This window comes from Dendrobates tinctorius, unplaced genomic scaffold, assembly GCF_039654945.1.
Source record: "Dendrobates tinctorius isolate UK_male_01 unplaced genomic scaffold, ASM3965494v1 ptg000062l, whole genome shotgun sequence".
NCBI classification, from domain to species: domain Eukaryota; kingdom Metazoa; phylum Chordata; class Amphibia; order Anura; family Dendrobatidae; genus Dendrobates; species Dendrobates tinctorius.
Window position 1 is genome coordinate 29,625,001 of NW_027361730.1, and position 20,351 is coordinate 29,645,351.

General features: G+C 45.6%; 1 protein-coding gene across 1 annotated transcript in view; it reads left to right on the forward strand.

Annotated features, from left to right (window-relative positions):
• CYP11A1 (cytochrome P450 family 11 subfamily A member 1) overlaps nucleotides 1-20,351 on the forward strand; it is an 85,820-nt gene that overhangs the window by 873 nt on the left and 64,596 nt on the right. Inside the window, exon 2 of the mRNA XM_073579466.1 lies at nucleotides 1,766-1,921. Within this exon, the coding sequence (XP_073435567.1) occupies nucleotides 1,766-1,921 (156 nt within the window). The remainder of the gene's footprint in view (nucleotides 1-1,765; nucleotides 1,922-20,351) is intronic.

Here is a 20,351-nt window from a genome sequence, read left to right on the forward strand (position 1 = left end):
CATGTTCGGAACCGATTATCAAACATACATTTGAGACGAATAGGGAACCAATATGGCACGAATATGGTAAATTCAGATTCGGAGACCAAAGCTGAACAAATTTGCTCAACTCTAGTGTGTATGTGTTCTGAATTGGGAGACGGGTGTAAGCCACAGTTAGGCACCTTTTGGTGGCAACTTATCTCTCCCAAGAACAAGACGAATAGGCATTTAAAATCTATTGGAACTATTTCATCCCTAAACATCTGCTGTAGAGGGAGAGGCAAGAGACCCCCATTGGCAAGTTCAGCTGACATTATTCTGATTAACTACATTGAAGCAGTAGGTGCAAAATTGAAAGTTGATGGTCCCAGAATCTGTGCTATTCTTGGTCATGAGCTTTGTTTAAAATTGCAGCCTAACCCTATTAGTGTGAATGAACTACCAGACACAGTCCCTGGATATTAATAGTGATAATTCAGGTAACAGAAGTAGATCATTATTTTTAATCTTAGTGGGTTTAGCTTGGGGTCAGGAGGAATAGTTTTTAGTCAAAGTACTTGACCAACAGATATTCAAGGTGTAAGTCATATACTCCTAAATTTCTATTTGGTTCTAGCCTTTAACCACACTAGACAGGCACAAAGAACAAAGAGAATGCTGTAATTAGAGAGTCTGTCAATGTATGTTAGCCTCAGTATGAAGGTTTTGATTAAGTTGAAGCTTAGAGTCTTATAACTTCAGACAAGCGTTCAGTCTGTCATACAGGAAAGATATATATCTTAGTACCGTGTTAGCCAGTAGATAGAAGAACATTTTGAATTGAGAGTCCTCAGTGGTTGATACCTCTTTTCAGATAGCCATTAAAAGGTATCAACCACTGAGGACTCTCAATTCTAAACAGTCTGTCATTGAAATTTCTACTTTAGTGCTTAAAGGGAATCTGTCACCTGGTTTTGGCGGGCGATGAAAACGAGGTCGGTCCGGTCCGATGGGCGGTGTTCCCGATGTGTGCCGCCTCCCCATCCTTGGCCGCCGTCCGCAGTTTTATGAGGAATAGGAGTAGGTCTCCGCCATTTGTTGCGTGTGTGCTAAGCATTCTTGGCTAGCGCATGCACAGTATGCTTTGCCCAACTGCGGGCAAAGCCGAAAAGCCTGACTGCGCATGTGCTGGTTAACTAAGTCCCGGAACACAGCAAAATACTTCCGGGGCTTAGTTTACCAGCGCATGCACAGTCAGGCTTTTCGGCTTTGCCCGCAGTTGGGCAAAGCATACTGTGCATGCGCTAGCCAAGAATGCTTAGCGCACACGTAACAAATGGCGGAGACCTACTCCTATTCCTCCAAAAACTACGGACGGCGGCCAAGGATGGGGAGGCAGCACACAACGGGAACACCGCCCATCGGACCGGACCGACCTCGTTTTTATCGCCCGCCAAAACCAGGTGACAGATTCCCTTTAAGCGCTTATCAAATAACAGTCTTCTGTATTGAACTCGGCTCCCAAACCTTCTGAACCTTTGATTACATTAAGATGGTAAGCTCATATAGTTGAGGACCTCTCTTCACACTAACATTTTTATTTGGCTTTTTTAATGTTTAATCATAGGTAATAATAGCCTAGCACATCCATGTAACCATGTAACCAGAAATGGCATACAGATGCTAGTCTGTTTTATATATGGCAGAGAACAGACAATCTATTGATTTGTAATTTAATTACGTCATTACAAGCCATCTGTGGAAATCTATTTAATATGACATATTGTTTACAATCTTCACACAGGGAGACTCTGGGAACATACGACAGTGTTTACATTCAGCATCCCGAGGATGCTGCAGCCCTTTTCCAGGTAGAAGGGATACATCCTGAGCGCCTTCGGGTTCAGCCATGGTATGAGTATCGTGATTATCGTAATAAAAAATATGGAGTGCTGCTAAAGTAAGTTTTCCTATTCCTTTATGACTATTTCTGCTGTACCACTATTACATAAGATAATTATTAGCAGTAGTAGTGCTGAAAGAGCACCACCTATGATGATGATGTAGGACGCAGTTTAAAAATATACTCCATGTGGCATTCTTTACTCACTTAGGCGACAAGTTTGTGAATTATTTCACAGCTACCCTATATCTGGCTAGTAAATTAGATTTAAAGGAAATATCCGGAACTTTAAAAAAAAGGGCCTAAGCACTAACAGGCAGGTGATTGCGACCTACCTGCATGTTGTGCCTGGCACTATTCGCCACAAGCACAGAGCGGTTACTGACCACTTTTGCTGGTGATTCAGTGACTTCCAGTGATGTCACATCGACAGAGGAGCGATTTCTTTTCCGCTCTGCTGTGTTGTCAGAGGCACACAGTGCGATCAATTCTCTTATGCGAGAGAATCAGGCCGATTATGCTAATGTCACTTGGATCAAACTCTGTCAGCATTTGATCAGAGTGTCACTGTAGTCTGATCCCATTCTCTTGCATAACAGAATTGTATCACAAGTGCGGAGAAGACAGAGAACTTAATTTTTCCATTGTCTGCGATAATCGGATTGTACCAGGATGACACCTGAGTGCAGTCCGATGTCTCTCTGTTTCTCACGCACTCATAGACTTGTAAGGTGCACGTGATCTGATCGTCTGAGGCACTCTCAGCATTGTGCAAGTGTTTTCTCATGCCAAAGTGGCATGAGCAAATAATCACTGATCTGCACTGCCCCATAGCATAACTTTGGGCAGAGTGCTCTCCGATAAAACATCTAGCACTTGATCGAGTAAAGCGCTAGTGTGAGCGAGTCCTTAGAAACCTTGGCATATTATCAATGAGGTTATTAATGGTTGTCTGAGGAATTTTCTGCCATGCTGAATGCACTTGGGCACACAATTCATCAAGATGCTGGCAGCTCCCTTTGCAATTTTTGACTAATGATAACCCAGATATGCATGGTGTGAGACAAGTCCGGAGCAGCTGCAAGCCATAGTGGCACATTTAGGCTATGCAGGTCGCTCACGGTAGTATGTGAAACGTGGTCTGGTGTTGTCGGGTTGAAAACAGCTCCTGGGATACTTTGGAGAGATAGTCATTCCACCAGTTCCATGACCAAATCAGTTTAACGTCAAGCTGTTAGTAAACTTGGAATGAAGTCAAGAGGGATCCATAAGCCGTACAGTATGCAGTCGACACCATAATTCTGGGAGTAGTGTGGGGAAGGTGACCGGATGAACGGACTTGTCAGAAGGAAGAAGGGACGGTTTGTGCACTTTAGACAGATGTTAGTAATGACAGAAGGGAAACAGCTGGGAAAAAGTGTACAATGAGTACAGTACCTTGGTTTGACCACAAGATGGCAGGGGGGAGTGTGAGTACAGGACTTGACAGCAGCTTATGGCTCTAGAAACCGTTAGTCATGGGAGCTTTGTTACAGGGACCAGGGAAGGTGATAAACAGAACAGGAGGGTTCCAGAAAGTTCCAGTCCTGGGAGGAGCTCAGTAGGAGAGGAGTCAGTGAAGGAGTACGAACAGTGTGGGGAGCTCAACTAGGGGGCTGAGGAGAAAAGAAGGGGGGCCCCGACACGAAGAACCACAGAACAGACGAGGCCCCGGGGGGGTACCAAATTAACGACGACCTCTGACCGGTGAAGTGCTGGTGGTAGATAGGCCTAGGGTGGCCCCAGTGACAGAGCCGTGAGGAACGTCACTACAACAGAAGAAAGGTGTAGGTACCCAGCCTGAATACGGAGAGCTGTGGAAGTGTTGCGGTGTACTGCTGAGGTCATCAGGAGGACGACCAATAAACCCGGACCTGTTGTACCCAAAATGTGCCTCCGTCTCGTGTCTGTGACGTCTGTTCGCGGTAAACAGGGGACCACCCCCCAAGCTGGGCCACCTTCCTACAGTAGGACCAGAATGATGGTTACTCATGAAGGACTCTTACGGTGTTGTCTATGTGATCTCCAGACCAATTATTGCCTCTAAAGGCCCCGTCACACACAGCGAGATCGCTAGTGAGATCGCTGATTTTGTGATGCATCAGCGATCTCGCCAGCGAAATCGCTGTTTGTGACATGCATCAGTGACCGGCCCCCCGCCAGGTATCGCTGATCGTTCAGGAATGTCCTGTGCCATTTTTTGATCGTTGGTCTCCCGCTGGCCTGCACGCATCGCGTGTGGCAGCAGGAGACCATCGATCAGCAACATCCCAGCGCTGTAAGCAGACGCTGGGAGCTGGTATCCAAGGTAAATATCGGGTAAGTAAGCGCGCACGTCACTTAGTTACCCGCTGTGTACCTTGGATACTTGCGTATTCGCGCTGGGAGCTGGTATCAAAGGCAAACAGCGGGTAACTAAGCGCCGTGCGCTTAGTTACCCGATATTTACCTTGCATACCAGCTCTCAGCACAAGCATGCTGGCATCAAAGGTACACAGCGGGTAACTAAGTGACGCACGTGGTTAGTTACCCGATATTTACCTTGGATACCAGCGTCCTCGCTGGTCCTGATTGTTAGTGAGAGCTGCCTGTTTGACAGCTCACCAGAGATCATGTAACGAGGCACCAGCGATCCTGACAAGGTCGTATCATTGTCGGGATCACTGGTGCATCGTTTAGTGTGACGGCACCTTAAGAGAAAAGCATGATTCTTCACTGAAGAGGAGAGGCCTCCATTCCAGCCTCCATTGCCATCTTGTTCTGCACCATGATAGCCTTTTAGAGCAGTGGTATGAGGTCAATACACCATTTGCAGCTGGATTTCTGGATCTTGGCCCAATGTTGTGCAAACGCCTTCTGATGGCTTGTATAGACACTGTTGATGCCTTAGGCTTGGTATTTGATGTCCATTTTCTCTTGCAGTACAGAATAGATCATTACATTATCATTCTTTTAACCTGATGATCCATCCGTCAGAGATTTGCCTATGTGCACCTCCTGCTGTTGTGGGGAGGAGGACCCCCATACAGTGATTGGGCTGGAACCAGGGGGACCGCCATCAGGGTTGTTGAAGAAACCACATCAGGGGGTTTACAAAGGGAGACATGCGACTGAAGTTGTCAGGGCAACAGGGGGCGGGGCGAGGGTAAAAGGAGCAGGGGACGCGCTGAGGTGGCAGTTGGCAGAGAGCCTGACAGGAGAGAGGAAGCCGTGCGGCAGAGAGAGGACTGTGGCAACTGACGGTGTGGTAAAGAGAGACAGGCAGGAGATTGAAAAAGGGAAATTTGAGACTTACCGAAGGTTGAAGCGTAAGAGACTCTCCCCGGGAGTTTCCCCCCGCAAAGATTCAGATAAAGTGACGGCCGCTGATCCCCTCCGTGGTGTGACAGGACCGGGATCTCAGGCGACCGCTGCGACGACACAGCAATCCGGTACAGTGGCCAGGACACTGCCCCCCTGTCTTCTCCCACAGCTGCGGCCCCGTCATCACCGACCTCAGGGGACGTCACCTCGCTATAGGCGGCCGCAGAGCCCAGCCCGGTTACTGAGGGGACACTGAGCAGAATTTGTTAACGTTTATGTCTTTTTTTGAAACTGCGTCATGACCTGGCTGGGGAACGAGCGCCTCTAAACGGACGCCTGGGAGATTGACCCCCTGAACAGTTTCTTCAGGGCCTGTTGTGCCCCACCGTGCCAGCTTCTTCAGGGCCCGTTGTGCCCCACCGACCCCATTTCTTCAGGGCCTGTTGTGCCCCACCGTGCCAGCTTCTTCAGGGCCCGTTGTGCCCCACCGACCCCATTTCTTCAGGGCCCGTTGCGCCCCACCGCCCAGTTTCTTCAGGGCCTGTTGTGCCCCATCGTTCCGGTTTCTTCAGGGCCTGTTGTGCCCCATCGTCCCGGTTACTACAGGGCCCGTTGCGCCCCACCGTCCAGTTTCTTAAGGGCCTGCTGCGCCCCATCGTTCTGGTCTCTTCGGGGCTGGACAAGCACAAGTCCTTCCGGGAAGTCGTGGATTACAAGGCAGCCACATTTGCAACCCCTGAGTGGTCGTGAACTCGAGCGACGCCCGGAAGGCTAAGTGTATTATAGAGAAAATAAGGACCCTTTTTTGTTTTTTTTAATGTTGTTTTACGAGTCCCTGCGAGGACAAATAAGTGTATCCCCTTTTGTCTGATTTAAGCAGTTTTAGCCATTGCGGATTTAAAACTTATAAAAGTTTATTTCACCCCACATTCAGTCTCGTGTCTCGTCACTGCATCCTGTGAGCCTGCTCGAACCCTACACTGTCATTCCAGTTTGTCTTGGTTCTCCCAGTCACTGGACACGCAACGTTGAATAGTGCTGACTTCTCAGCCTACAAGCATAGAGACCTGCCAGAGTGATAAATTAATATCTCCTATTTCAATGATTCTCCCTCTTAGTTTGCAACAATAGGTGATAAGTGGCAAGTTGACGACTAGGATGCATCGCACAATCATCGCACAAGACTTGATCAGATTTGGAGTTTCAATTGGCTAAACAAATTTGCTTTAGTATGACTTTTATGTTATTCTTATATGCCACAGATTGGAGCTAGCTACTTGAAAATGTATTCTTTTGGAAGATCTTAGCGACACCTGTTACTTCCTCGAGTTGCAAATCCTTGATGGCTGGTCCTTGTTGTCATTGTTTGTCTTGTAGTATATCAATGTTGACGAATGTATTAGACGCAAGCAAATACTGATCGACATACAGCTGTGGCAAAAATTAGGAGACCACCACATCAAATCTCTGCCATAGGCAGCCCATTCTCAAGACCTGAACCCCATTGAAAACCTCTGGAATGTAATCAAGAGGATGATGGAGAGTCAGAAGCCATCAAACAAAGAAGAACTGCTTACATTTTTGTGCCAGAAGCAGTGTGAAAGACTGGTGGCAAGCATGCCAAGACACATGAAAGCTGTGATTAAAAATCATGGTTATTCCACAAAATATTGATTTCATAACTTTTCCTGAGTTAAAACAGTAGTATTGTTGTTTCTAAATGATTATGAACTTGTTTTCTTTGCATTATTTGAGGTCTGAAAGCACTGTTTTTTTTTTTAATTTTGACCTTTTTCTTTGTCAGAAAAAAAATGCAAAATTTATTGCTTGGAAATTCGGAGACATGTCTTCAGAAGTTTATAGACTAAAAGAACAATTTACATTTTACTCAAAAATATACCTATAAAGAGAAAAATCAGACAAACTGAACATTTTAAAGTGGTCTTTTAATTTTTGCCAGAGCTGTATGTATATTTGCCCGATAACAGGCTGAAATCAAGATGTGTGAATGGGCCTTTATATTGTCTTAGGTTTATTGAAGTCACAGGTAGGCCGGGGTCACACTAACCAACGCAAAATACGGTCTGTATTTTAGATGCGTAATATGAAGAAATGTCCCCTAAATAGTGCTCCGTATGTCATCCATAATCAAGGTGTGGTTACGTATTTTGCGCATGTAAGCATCCGTATGTAATCCGTATGGCATCCGTATGCCGAGATTTTCTCGCTGGCTTGCAAAATGGACATATAATGGAGCCCTATGACAGGTTTTCTAACACAAATGAAAGAATAGATATAGACACATAGAATGCATATATATATATATACATGTTATTGAGACACACACATATATATATATATATTTCATAGAGTTCTTCATAGCAGAATGGCCGCTAATTCAATTGCTGGCTTCTATCAAATCATTCCCCAACCCGACATGAAATGACACATGGTTTACATACAGTAAGCCATTTCATTTCATGTTTTTTTTATATGTCTTTCATTAGTAATTAGATGAGGGTTGATGTGTAAAATTTGGGAGGTGTAGGTGTTAATTTAAGGGGTTAATTCGTTGTTAAAAAATGCATGGGCTCCCGCGATAATTTGTCAACCAGAGAGGTAAAGCAGGTGAGTGAGGACAGATTTTAATAGCCTTGAGAGGGACCATTGTTTTTGGCCCCCCCGGCTATGAAAATCTGTCCAGAAATGGCGCATCTATAAGATGCGCCAATTCTGGCACATATCCTCTCTATTCCCATTGCCCTGTAGCGGTGGCGAATGGGTTAATATAACAAAGGGTTAGTGTCACCATTCGATTGTAAGGTGACATTAAGCTGATTAATAATGGAGAGGTGTCAATAAGACACCGATCCATTATTAACCCTATACTAAGAAAGGGTTAAAAACCACACACAGATATTAAAGTCTTTTAAAGAAATAAGTACACCAAGTTTTTGACAAATTTTTATTACTCTGGTAATCCCCAAAAAACCATGACCTGCAAAAAAAACATAAAAAATCACCAATATCCTTACCTTTCCGCCGTTTAGTCATGTTCCACGCTGCAATCCATCAGAAGGGGTTAACTAGTTTACAATGAGGACCGGTGCTAATGCTACCAGCTTCACTGTAAACTGCTTCAGAATTAATTAATTCAGCTCTGCGCAGCCTCAATGGCTGCCTGGAGATTAACTAATTACCGTGGGAAAGTTTCTGACTTTTTTCCCACGGTCATTAGTTCACTCCAGGTCAGCCAGGGGACTCCCTGCAGCCTTAGTGACGTCAGCGGGAGTCCCTGGCTGATCTGAGAATGAACTAATGACCATGGGAAAAAAGTCAGAATCTTTCCCACGGTAATTAGTTAATCTCCAGGCAGCCATTGAGGCTGCGCAGAGCTGAATTAATTCATTCTGAAGCAGTTTACAGAGAAGCTGGTAGCATTAGCACCTGTCCTCATTGTAAACTATTTAACCCCTTCTGATGGATTGCAGCGTGGGACATGACTGAACGGCAGAGAGGTAAGGATATTGGTGATTTTTTATGTTATTTTTTTTGCAGGTCATGGTTTTTTTGGGATTACCAGAGTAATAAAAATTTGTCAAAAACTTGGTGTATTTATTTCATTAAAAGACTTTTTAATTAAAGTCTGTGTGTGGTTTTTAACCCTTTCTTAGTATAGGGTTAATAATGGATCGGTGTCTTATTGACACCTCTCCATTATTAATCGGCTTAATGTCACCTTACAATCGAATGGTGACATTAACCCTTTGCTATATTAACCCATTCGCCACCGCTACAGGCCAATGGGAATAGAGAGGATAAGTGCCAGAAAAGGCACATCTTATTGATGCGCCTTTTCTGGGTTGTCTGGGGCAGATTTTTGTAGCTGGGGGGCAAAAACAATGGTCCCTCTCATGGCTATTAAAATCTGCCCTCACTCACCTGCTTTACCTCTTTGGTTGACAAATTACTGCGGGAGCCCACGCATTTTTTTACAATGAATTAACCCCTTAAATTAACCCCTACACCTCCCAAATTTTACACATCAACCCTCATCTAATTACTAATGAAAGACATCTAAAAAAAACATGAAATTAAATGGTTTACTGTATGTAAACAATGTGTCATTTCATGTCGGGTTGGGGAATGATTTGACAAAAGCCAGCAATTGAATTAGCGGCTATTCTGCTATGAAGAACTCTATGAAATATAAATATATATATATGTGTCTCAATGACATGTATGTATATATGTATTCTATGTGTATATATCTATTCTTTCGTTTCTTTATTAAACCTGTCAGTGTGATTTTACTGTATCGCGCACTGAATTGCCGGCTTTTCTAAAAGACACCTTGTGCTTATTTCTCGCAAGTCACACATCTGATCCGTGTGTAATGCATATTTTTTAGCGCACCCATAGACTTGCATTGGTGTACTATGGACGTAGTACTCTGACAATCGCAGCATGCTGCGATTGGCATGGACCGTAGAATACGGACGAGAAATATACAGCTGATGGGAGCTACCCCATAGAGAATCATTGGTCCGTGTTTAGTGTGAGGCTTTAACGCCTCTCACTCATCCGTATTTTACTTTGGTGTGACCCCGGCCGTTTTCTCTATTCTATGAAATGGGGTCCAGAACATTTGCAATGTTCACACATTGTGAATTCTATCAGAATGAAGACATCATTTTACTCACCAATTGAGACAAAATCTGCAACCAGGGTAATTTATGACACAATCGAAAGCTCTGGAATATTAAAATTAGGAGTATGCTAAATTATGAGGTGGATTCTGTGTAGGTTAGCTCTAATGGACCTCACTGTAGCTAATGCCCATCCAGGACAGGCTCTGTACCACCACAGATAAAATGAAGCCAATAGAAGGAAGATGCAACAGTAATATACCTTATATAAAGATCTCTGCTTCAGAATTGCAGAGAATCAGAAACCAAATTGTAAGCTATACAATATAATTGCTATCTAAAAACTTCACTCTGTGCCATAACTGTCGCTTTTACAATGAGCTATGCTAGGTGTAAGGTGGCCGCCGGATGAGTCCTTGAGGGAAGATTTGTGTCATTGCGGCTATTAGCTGCGGTGATGTGAGCTTGGAAGTATGCTCCAGCACGTATAGTGCTGAGAGAGTTATTTGGGCCTTTTCAGAGATGAGTGGGAATGATAGCTCACATATCCCATCCGCAGAGGCGTGGTTTGTCTAATAAAATCGAGGTTAAATGTCTCATTCAGGGTCTATGGAGACCTTCAGTGTGTGTTGCTAAGCACACTGACCAGAACGTATGGACCCACAGTACTATATGGACTGTTTATTTTTCTGTTTGCTTTTCACTTTGTGTTGGAAAAGGTTGCTTGTTTTGGCTATCCAGAGCGGTTTATGTGGTTTAATAAACTTGCCTGAACATTTCAACAATACTGCTTCCTGTGCCTTCCTCAACCGCAGCCGAGTGAGTGCAGACTCTTGCACAGGACATAGACACAAAAGAAAAGTAGGCATAATCAAGAATGTGTCAAAATGCAAAAATCCAGAACCTGTAAAAACTTAATCTATGTAGTAGAACCAGAAGATGACAAGAAGACATAAATAAATGTGACCAGCACAAAAACCAAAGGAAGAATTACGGTGGAATACCACATTTCAGATAAATTCATGAGTTCCTTTCTTTTAAATAAAATTAGTTAAACATTAGAAAATCCAGATTTATAAATGCATAATTTATTTAAAACCAGCTTCTAAGTTCTAGGTCAGTGAGTAGGTGCATAGAATACTAGTAAAGAACAGTATAAACCAGTTGTCCCCATTTTTTTTTTACCTTGAGAGTCACACTCAACTTTGGGAGAAGATTGAGAGCAACAATCTATGGGAATAAATTATAGAAACTATATTGCGATCAATAACAGATCATTTGAATAGTTATCATTTCCATATCAGGAGGCAAGCAGTGTTATTGATGTCACATCTACAGATACCAATTGAGACATGCGTGAATGGCAGGTATTATGCACTTGTCTTAGTGTACTGATGGTGCACATTCGCCTGCATGTATCTGTATTTGTGACATCACCAGCATAGCTCACCTCGTGATACGAAAGTGATTAGAACCGGTTAAACTCGTAATGCTGTCCAAATGGCACAAAAGTTACAATAAATGTAGTTTCATGTCTAAAAGGATTATACAGGTTCTGTTGACATCCATATTGGAGATGAGCAGTGGGGTGATGTCACAACTACGGATAAAGAAACCTCTATGGACAAATTGGCCATCGGCAGGTAATGCACACCTTTGTGCCATGAGACTGGGCTTGCCTGGGAGGAATGTATCTAAGCAGCTACCTGGTGTTCACTGGAGCATCTGATGGTGGAGTCAGGCTTGAGCTGCACGTAACTGCCAGGTACCACTCCTAGGCAAGCCTAGGGGTTGGGTTTGCTGGACGGAAACACAGGAGCAGAGTCACAGACAGGAAGGATTCGGAGACTGATAGACAGTATGGACAACATGGACTTCCGGGATAGGTTCGCATTCAAACACACAGGTCTCAGGAAACGGTTCAGTTACTTCCAAAGTGTCTTCTGGGTTCAGGTTCTGCTGGAGCAGCTAAAGGATCACGTACACACTACATGAGACTAAAGGGACGATACTGGATAAGGGAATAACTATAATAGATTAAGGACGTGGGACCTGGCAACATACAGCTGCACACACAAACTACAACTAAGTAACTATAGGGGTTGCTCAGGCACCTCTCTATTCTCCTCTTTTCCAACTGGCACAGACTGACAATGTGATTTCTATCTGCTAAGTTTATAACACACAATACATTTTACTTCTCACAATCCCAGAACATCTCCATTTATTTCCAACCAACACAAACTCCACAACCTCCTGCAGTCCTCAACTTTATGGCTTAAGTAATAAAGCCCCAAGAACCCCTCCAAGTGCCCACTCTAATAATTATACTCAAAGGAGCACTGTCCAAATAATAATCCCCACTGCATTCCCCCTCCAGTTATATTAGTGCCCTTATGCCCTTATTGTTAATAATGTCCCCAAGAGTGCCCCATCATTAATAATGTTCCTAGAGTGCTCCATCAGTAATAATATCCTCAGAGAGCCTCCATCTATTAATTTAATTGCCTTGTAATGTTTAAATTTCCTGTTCTGTCCAGATGTCACCGTATCCCATTATTCTAAGCAGGGAAGTTCACCGACGGCCTTATTGGGACACCCAAGTGATGGGTGTCTCAATATGGAAACTGCTGCTGGCACCATACACACACACACACACACTCTATACACCGTATGCACCACACACATTATCACACACTCACACACACTCACACTCTCACTCACACACTCACACACTCAGACTCAAACTCAGACTCACACACTCAGACACACACTAAGACTCACTCTCACACTCACACTCACACACTCTCACACACTCAGACTCACACACTCACACACTCAGACTCACACATTCACACTCTCACACACTCACGCAACCTAATGGGCAGGAGTGGAAGTAAAAGACAATACTGACATTACAGCAGGGGATCACAGAGGATTCATTTTGTGAGGTAAAATATTTCACTGACTGTTTTTAAACAATATTTTATCTCACAAAATGTATACTCTGCCATCTCCTGCTGTAATGTCAGTATTGTCTTTTGCTTCCTCCCCTGCCCAGGAGCTGTGGTATGTTCTGCACACGGTCAGACACAAGGGTGAGAGAGACAGAGCACGGGGGGAGACAGCTCAAACGGGACAGCACATGAGGGGAGAACACAGCACAGGAAGAAGAGAGACAGCAGACAAGGGGGATAGCACATGGGGTAGACAGGTCAAAGAAGAGAGCACATACAGGAGAAGTCAACACATGGGGAAAGAGAGAGTAGATAGGTGGGTGAACACATGGGGGAGAGATTCTCAATGCTGCAAAGCCTGCCCATCGTGGCATTACCGCCCTCCCGATGCAATAGCATCGGGCCTCCATCTGGTAAGTAATAATATCCCCAGACTGCCCCCTTCAGTAATAATATCCTCAGAGTTCCCCATCAGTAATAATATCCCCAGAGTACTCCTGTCAGTAATAATGCCCCCAGAGTACCCTTCAGTAATATGTTCCCCAGGGTGCCCCTGTCAGTAACAAGGTCCCCAGAAAACCTCTAATAATATCCCACAGAGTCCCTCCAGTAATAATGTCACCAGAACCCCTCCAGTAATAATGTTTCCCATTATCCCTCCAGTAATAATATCCCCAGGACCCCTCCAATCAGACCTGACTTAGCCACTAGGCACTGGAGGTCTGGTGGCAAGGGCAATGGGTAATGAGGGGCAGCATTCAGATCAAAATAAAAAAAAAAGATTTTTTTTTATCTGTCTTCCACCAGACACCATAACAAGGGGAGGGTGTGCATTCATTTTTTTTATTTGCATCTTTAAGCTGTGAATACAAATGAACTTCTGAGCCACCGGCATTTCCAGGGTCAGCGGAGCTCCAATAAACTCCATGCCCTTATGTACAATCACCTCATCATGCTCCAGACATTACTGCAAAGTGCCACAGAGGGGAATGTGACAGAATCATGAGCAGGTAAGCACTCATAGAGTGGGAGATAAGGGGTCTTTCACATTAGGCTAGTGGAGCGCCCACCATGGCAGTGGGGATACTCGGTACCGGGCTGCTTCTTAAAGGAATGTGTCACAGAAGCTGTGACCCGGTCCGTGGCCCTGGGCGTCCAATAAAAGGGGATATTTACAAGGGTTAAGAGTTTATAAAGTTTGCAATAAAGTGTTTGTGACGCCACCTTTGGTTTCTGGTCAGAGGTGACCAGCGCTGCAGAGCAGATCTTCTGGGACTGGTGATGATGCAGCAGAGTTGGTACAGCTCTCCACAGGCAGAGCTTAGTCTCAGGGCAGATGTAATATATAGAAGATGGTAATTATGTAGTATTTGGCAAAGAATGTAGCAGTGCTGAGTGGGTCGGTGATGATAGATGTAGCAGTGTTGGATAGGTGATGCAGGAATAATTAGAGGACACAGCTGGGTGCAGTTCCAAAGCTTTCTTCACAGTTCTGGCTGCAGCACAGACGCCTGCTTGGTGCCGTGTCCTCCAGGTGAGGGGTCCAGCAAACTCCCAGGTAGATCAGGATACACCTTCCCAGGACTCCTTTCAGTGTGTGCCTTTCCTGGCAGTCTTACTGTGTTGGTTTCTCGTCTCTCCTACCCAACGCCTCACAGTCAGTGTCCCAGGCCAGCAGCCGCGGACCTTGCCGGGTAACGTTTTCTCTGTGTTCCCTTGTTCCTCTATGGCTGCCTTTCCGGTGACGATAACTGTGGCTTGTGCGATGCAACACCTAAAGGTGCCTCTGCCTCCGGCTTGCTAGTTGAGTCTGATGATCTCTTCAATAGGCTAGGGGGCCGGTACCCCACTGCGACCTGGTCTCTCCACTACTGGATTGGGCCCCACTGGTGGCATCCACACTTCCCGTGCCCCTGAAACCCCTTCTACTCCCCTCTGGGAGCTTCTTTCTGTCTCTTTCCTTCTGCAGATCCTCCTGACAGGGAGCTGCTTCACCACACATCTGTTACTTTCATTTTCTACTCATGTTCTGCCTCACTCTGCACTGTTCTTCCTGCTCTCCTTCTGCTACATCCCACCCACCTCCCAACACCCTTTCCTACCCAGCAGGGCTGTCAGTGAGAAGGAACGGAACCCTGCTGTGTGATATGTGCTGGGATGCAGGTGTTGGAGTCCTGTGGGGTGCTCCCTCCTTACTTGAGCGTGGGGTACCCTCAGGGGTGCCACACTAGGCGTTAAGGGGCTTTAACTTTAGACAAGGGTTTTAGGAGAATGTACTAGATACTAGGGTTATGGCAGGTTACAGAATGTGGGATAGTGTGAGGGATAGTATGGATGGGGGACAGTGTGGGGAGGCTCAGTATTCAGAGAGGGCAATGTGGGGGGTTCAGAATGGAAAAGAGACAGCATGGAAGCATAGTATGAAAGAAGAAGCATGGGAGCTCAGTACTGAGAGGAGCAGTTGGGCTCAGTGTGGAAAAGGTGCAGTGTGGCGAGCTTAGTATAGAGAGAGAGCAGCATGGGGAGCTCGTTATGGAGAGGGGCAGCATGTCGAGTTCAGCATGGAGAAGAGGCAGCATGACAAGCTCAGTATGAAGAGAAGGCAGCAGAGGGAGTCAGAATAGATAAGGGACAATATAGGGTTCAGTATGGAGAAGAGCCAGCATGGGGAGGCTCAGAATAGAGAAGGGGCTACAAGGGGGACTCAGTATGGAGAAGGTTCAGCATGTGGGACTCAGTATGGAGAAGGGGCAGCATGGTGGGCTAAGTTGAAAGAGTAGGACAGTGTTGAGAACTCAAAATGGAGACGGGGTAGAATGGGGGCTTCAGTATTAAGAAAAAGCATCATGGTGGCATATTATCGAAAAGGTGAAGCATGGGAGCCTCAGAATTGAGAGTAGAGGTGGGGTGTTCATTAAGGAAAAGAAACGGCATGGGAGCTCAGTATGGGGTATGGTGATGTAAGTGGGGCTCAGTATGAAGAGCGGCCACATAGCTGGCTTAACATAGAGAAAGGGCATCATGGGGGCTCAGTACAGAGGAGAGGCATCATGGGGGCTCAGTATGGAGAGGAGGCAATATTATGACCCAGCCTAGAGAAGGGCAGAATGAAGAAGGGGCAGCATCAGGGGTTCAGTATGGAGAAGGGACAGCGGGATGAATGCAGTATAGTAAAGCAGAAAGCATTGGGGCTCAATATGGAGAAGAGGAAGCATCATGGAAGCGGAAGCATGGAGAGAGTCAGATATGGACAAATAGAAGCATGGGGGCTCAATGTAGAGAAGGAATGGAAGCAGGGAAAGTCAGTAAAGAGAAGGGACAGCATTGGATTAAGAATGGAGAACATACAGTATGGGGAAGCTCAGCATGGAGAGAGGGAGGTATGGGTGGCTCAGTATGGAGAAGGAACAGCATGGGAGACTCAGACTAGAGAACCACCTACATGGAGGACTCAGTATAAAGAAGGGACAGCATGTGGGGCTCAGTACTGTATGTAGAGAGGCAGCATCATGGCAATACATTATGGAAAAGGGGAAGGGAGAGGGGGCTCAGTATGGAAAGTAGGTCAGCGTGTAGTTCTCAGTATGGAGTAGAAGCAGCACGGTGGCTCAGTATGGAGAAGGCACAGTATGGTTAAGGGTGATGCATGGGGGCTCAGTATGGAGAGATGCTGTGTAGGGAGGTTGAACTGATGGATAGATCTGCCTGTAGGAAGAGGCAGAGGGATAGCGCAGTGTAGGTACAAAAGTGCTGAGATAAAGAGAAAGGGGTGCTGTGTTGTAGTTTGATCATTAGAGGGCAGTGGGGAGTGTAGGAGTTTGACTGTGTTACTGCCATTGGTCAAAGAAACTGTCAGGTGATAGTGGGCGGAGCTACCAGGACTGGGAGTATAAGAGGTTGAGGGAAGGTTCTGGAAAGTCCAGTCAGCCAGAGGAGCTCACTAGTAAGGATTGTTCTGCTGTAGAGAGAGAGAGACGGTAGAAAGGCTCCACAGAAGAACTGACAGTAGAGACGGTCACGGAGGGTGGCCCAAAGGACAGTAGCCGCAGACGTAGACGGTCTGAGGGTACCAAATGGACGGCATACTAGGAATAGTGAGTCGCTGTGGTGGATAGGCCTAGGGCAGCCACAGTGAGAAGAGCCACAAAGGACGCCATGACGATGTAAATAAGAAGTGAAGGTACCCAAGTCTGTGAATAAAAGAAGTGTGAAATTCCTGTGGAGAATTGCGGTGGTCATCAGTGAGGCGGCCAATAAAGACAGACCTGTTGAATACTACCCTTGTCTCAGTCTCACGTCTGTCGGCGGCAAGAAGTGGGTCACTCCCCCCATCCCTGTTGGTTACACTCTCTCACCTATCCTACATTTGGACTAGTCGGCAGGATCATTGCCGCAAATACAACACCTTCAGCGACAAGCCTGCCACCAAGTAACAAAGGCCCCCCAAGCTGTACGGGGTGAAGAATTTTTTATTTTTTTTTCTTTCTCCTGTGGATTACAATTTGGGGCTGTGCTTTGGATTGCTGGCTGTCAATAAATGAAACCGGAGCAGAGGAGTGTTCTGTTAAAAATGGCTGTGGCATTACAGCGTCAGGAAGAGACACAGGAGTTTGCAGCCGTAATGGAAAATCTAAGACTATGTCACATCCGCCCCTGGGGGGAGTGGCCTACAACAGGAGACAGCCGCCCTCCCATGCTGGACCTTGGAAAATGGGTGGAGAGGCCGACCAACGCCCCACCCCTGAGCGGGAGTGGCCCTGGTGAAGAGACTGGGTGTAGATGTTTGGCGCCATTGCGCTACGGGAACTCGGGCGATATTCGACACTGCAGTTGCCGTGGCCTCGGATGTCTGGAGTGGAAATGGCGTCAGGCGGTTGAAACCCGCCGGGAGACCTGCCCCTGGAAACCATTCTCGGTACCCCATCCCCTGCTGCAACAGCCGTTGGAAGAAGCTGCACAAGTACCTTCCACAGAGGCATTGGGCCTGGAGGCCGGCCCTGCCGGACGGCAGGGTGAAGATCCATGGCTATTGGAGGAGCTGCGGGAAAGCCTGCTGGGAGCCACAACGCTGGGATGACGGACTCCCATTAACTAAGCTTAAAAATCATTTCACTCAACAAACTAATGTTTTGCTCATGCATCGAGTGATTGATAGACCAGTCGGCTTCCAATTATCATCCGCAGTGTAAATATATCTTAAAGTGTAAACTTTTGGGATATTTTTTATATGTTTTAGACCCATTTAGGGATGAGCGGGTATACTCGTTAGGATTCGGTACTCGGCGAGTAATGCGGTACTCGTGGTACTCGAATCCTGGCGAGTAAATTTCACTACTCGCCTCGCAATATTCTGCACAGCCCGGCACAGTCCCCGCACAGCCCGGCACAGACCCCACACAGCCCAGGACAGTCCCCACACAGCCCCCGCCCAGCCCAGCACAGTCCGGCACAGCCCAGCACAGCCCAGCACAGTCCCTGCACAGGCCAGCACAGTCCCGCACACAGCCCATTACTTGCATTTCCTATAGACTCATATTGGTCTTGCTACTCGTTATGAGTACCCGAGTATTAGGAGCTACTCGTAACGAGTACAGCGAGTCCGAGTATTTCACTACTCGCTCATCCCTAGACCCATTAATTCTGAATAGATCAGAATGAGACCTGGTTCAGAGATCTCCAGCAATTGCTCAAAAGTCCTCTTAGAAAAGCACAGCTCTGGAGACAATAGAACAGAAACACAAAAAATGAACTCAATCTTTCCCCTAAACTTTTCTGCCCTTGCAAGAGCGCCCCTATCATTAATAATGTCTCCAGAGTACCCCAGTTAGTAATAACATGTCTTTCTTAAAGTGAACCTGACAGCCAATAAATGCTGCCAATCCACAGTTGTTGCTTGTTACATAGTATTCATAAGTAGATATGATCAGCCAAGTTGCTTATCTAATTATACTATCAGCATTTAGATATATCTGACTGATCATCCCTCGCTCTTTTTTCTATTTGTCCTATGTTGCTAGGCATCGCGTAGTACACATTACCCCTTTTTCTTTACACAGGATCCCAGCTGGGCGCGCATGCGCGTGGAGTCTCCTGTCCACTCCAGTCACCGAAGGCATCTAAAGTCTGAATACTTATGACCATGTGATAATTCAGTTTTTACATTAATGAGAAAAAAATGAACTTTTTTGAATTTATCAACTTGTTGCAATGAAACAAAGAGTGAAAAATTTAAAGGGGTCTGAATACTTTCCATACCCACTGTATTTAGGTACAATTGTACGTCAAAATTTTCACTACCAAATTATATATTTAGATGTTTTCACATGTGATTAATTTACAGTGTTTCTGACGGCTCCCCACCCCCACCCCCCGGGAATCAGCTATCTGTAATCCACTGTGATTTATATTGGACTGTTGTGGCATATAAAGATATACATGCATTCTCTGTGCTATCATCTAGTGTATACTGCCTGTTTGTGCTGTCATATATTTTTCGTCCTCACCATTCTCCCGATACTGGTCACTGCCTTTTTCAAGTAATCTTTAGGTGATTATTATGACAATTTTAAAATATTTTTAATAAAATGTGTACTTTTAATATGAAGTAAGCCTTATACTTTTTGGGGGGTTACATAGGCTGCAGTTTGTTCTCTGACATTGTCCCCATTGCTTTCGGAGCTTCCCCTATGGACTATGGTCCTTACTTGTATTTATGGTTCTGGCATATTTTGGACATTGGCTATATGAACTCAGCCAATAATGTTTCATTCTGAAATGCTGCAGTGTTTCAGAGAAGTACATACCTTAAAAGGCACTGGTCACATTGCAGACTAGTCGGACAGGTGGGTTCCCAGTGGTTTCTCCCCGACTGCTGCCCTGAATTGACAGGTCTCTTTCTACATGTCTATATGTGCACATAGGCAGAGACCTGTCAATCCAGGGCAATGGCTTTGATAGAATATTCTTTGGCTGGGATCACACTTGTGAGTGCAATGTGAGAAACTTGCGCGAGTCTCTCGTCTCAATACCTGGCACTGCCGCTGGCACTCAGGATCGGAGTGTGTGACTGCATGTCTTTCTGTGCAGCTGAACGCTCTGGTCCGAACCGCCGGTGGCAGTGTCGGGTATTGAGGAGAGAGACTCGCGTGAGTTTATCGCATTGCACTCGCAAGTGTGACCGCGGCCTTTCTCTGAAATGCTGCAACGTTTCAGATTCAAACATACCTGGCTAAGATTGTGCAGCCAGTGTTTGATACATGCTGCCCGAGGCTCTCCTTAAGGCCGGCGTCACACTTACCGTATGAAAAATCGTCCTGAGTCTCCCTTCCGAGAGACGCAGGAGTGTAATGTGAGTGTCATGCGAGTACAATCTGATTTCTCACACCTAGCATCCGATTCACACATCATTTTCAAAGGAAATATTCACCAAAACACACACATGCATACATACATACATATACATGTATTTATATATATAATATATATATATAATAGATAGATTAAAAGCCGGCAAATCATCTGCCGCGTACAGTATGATCA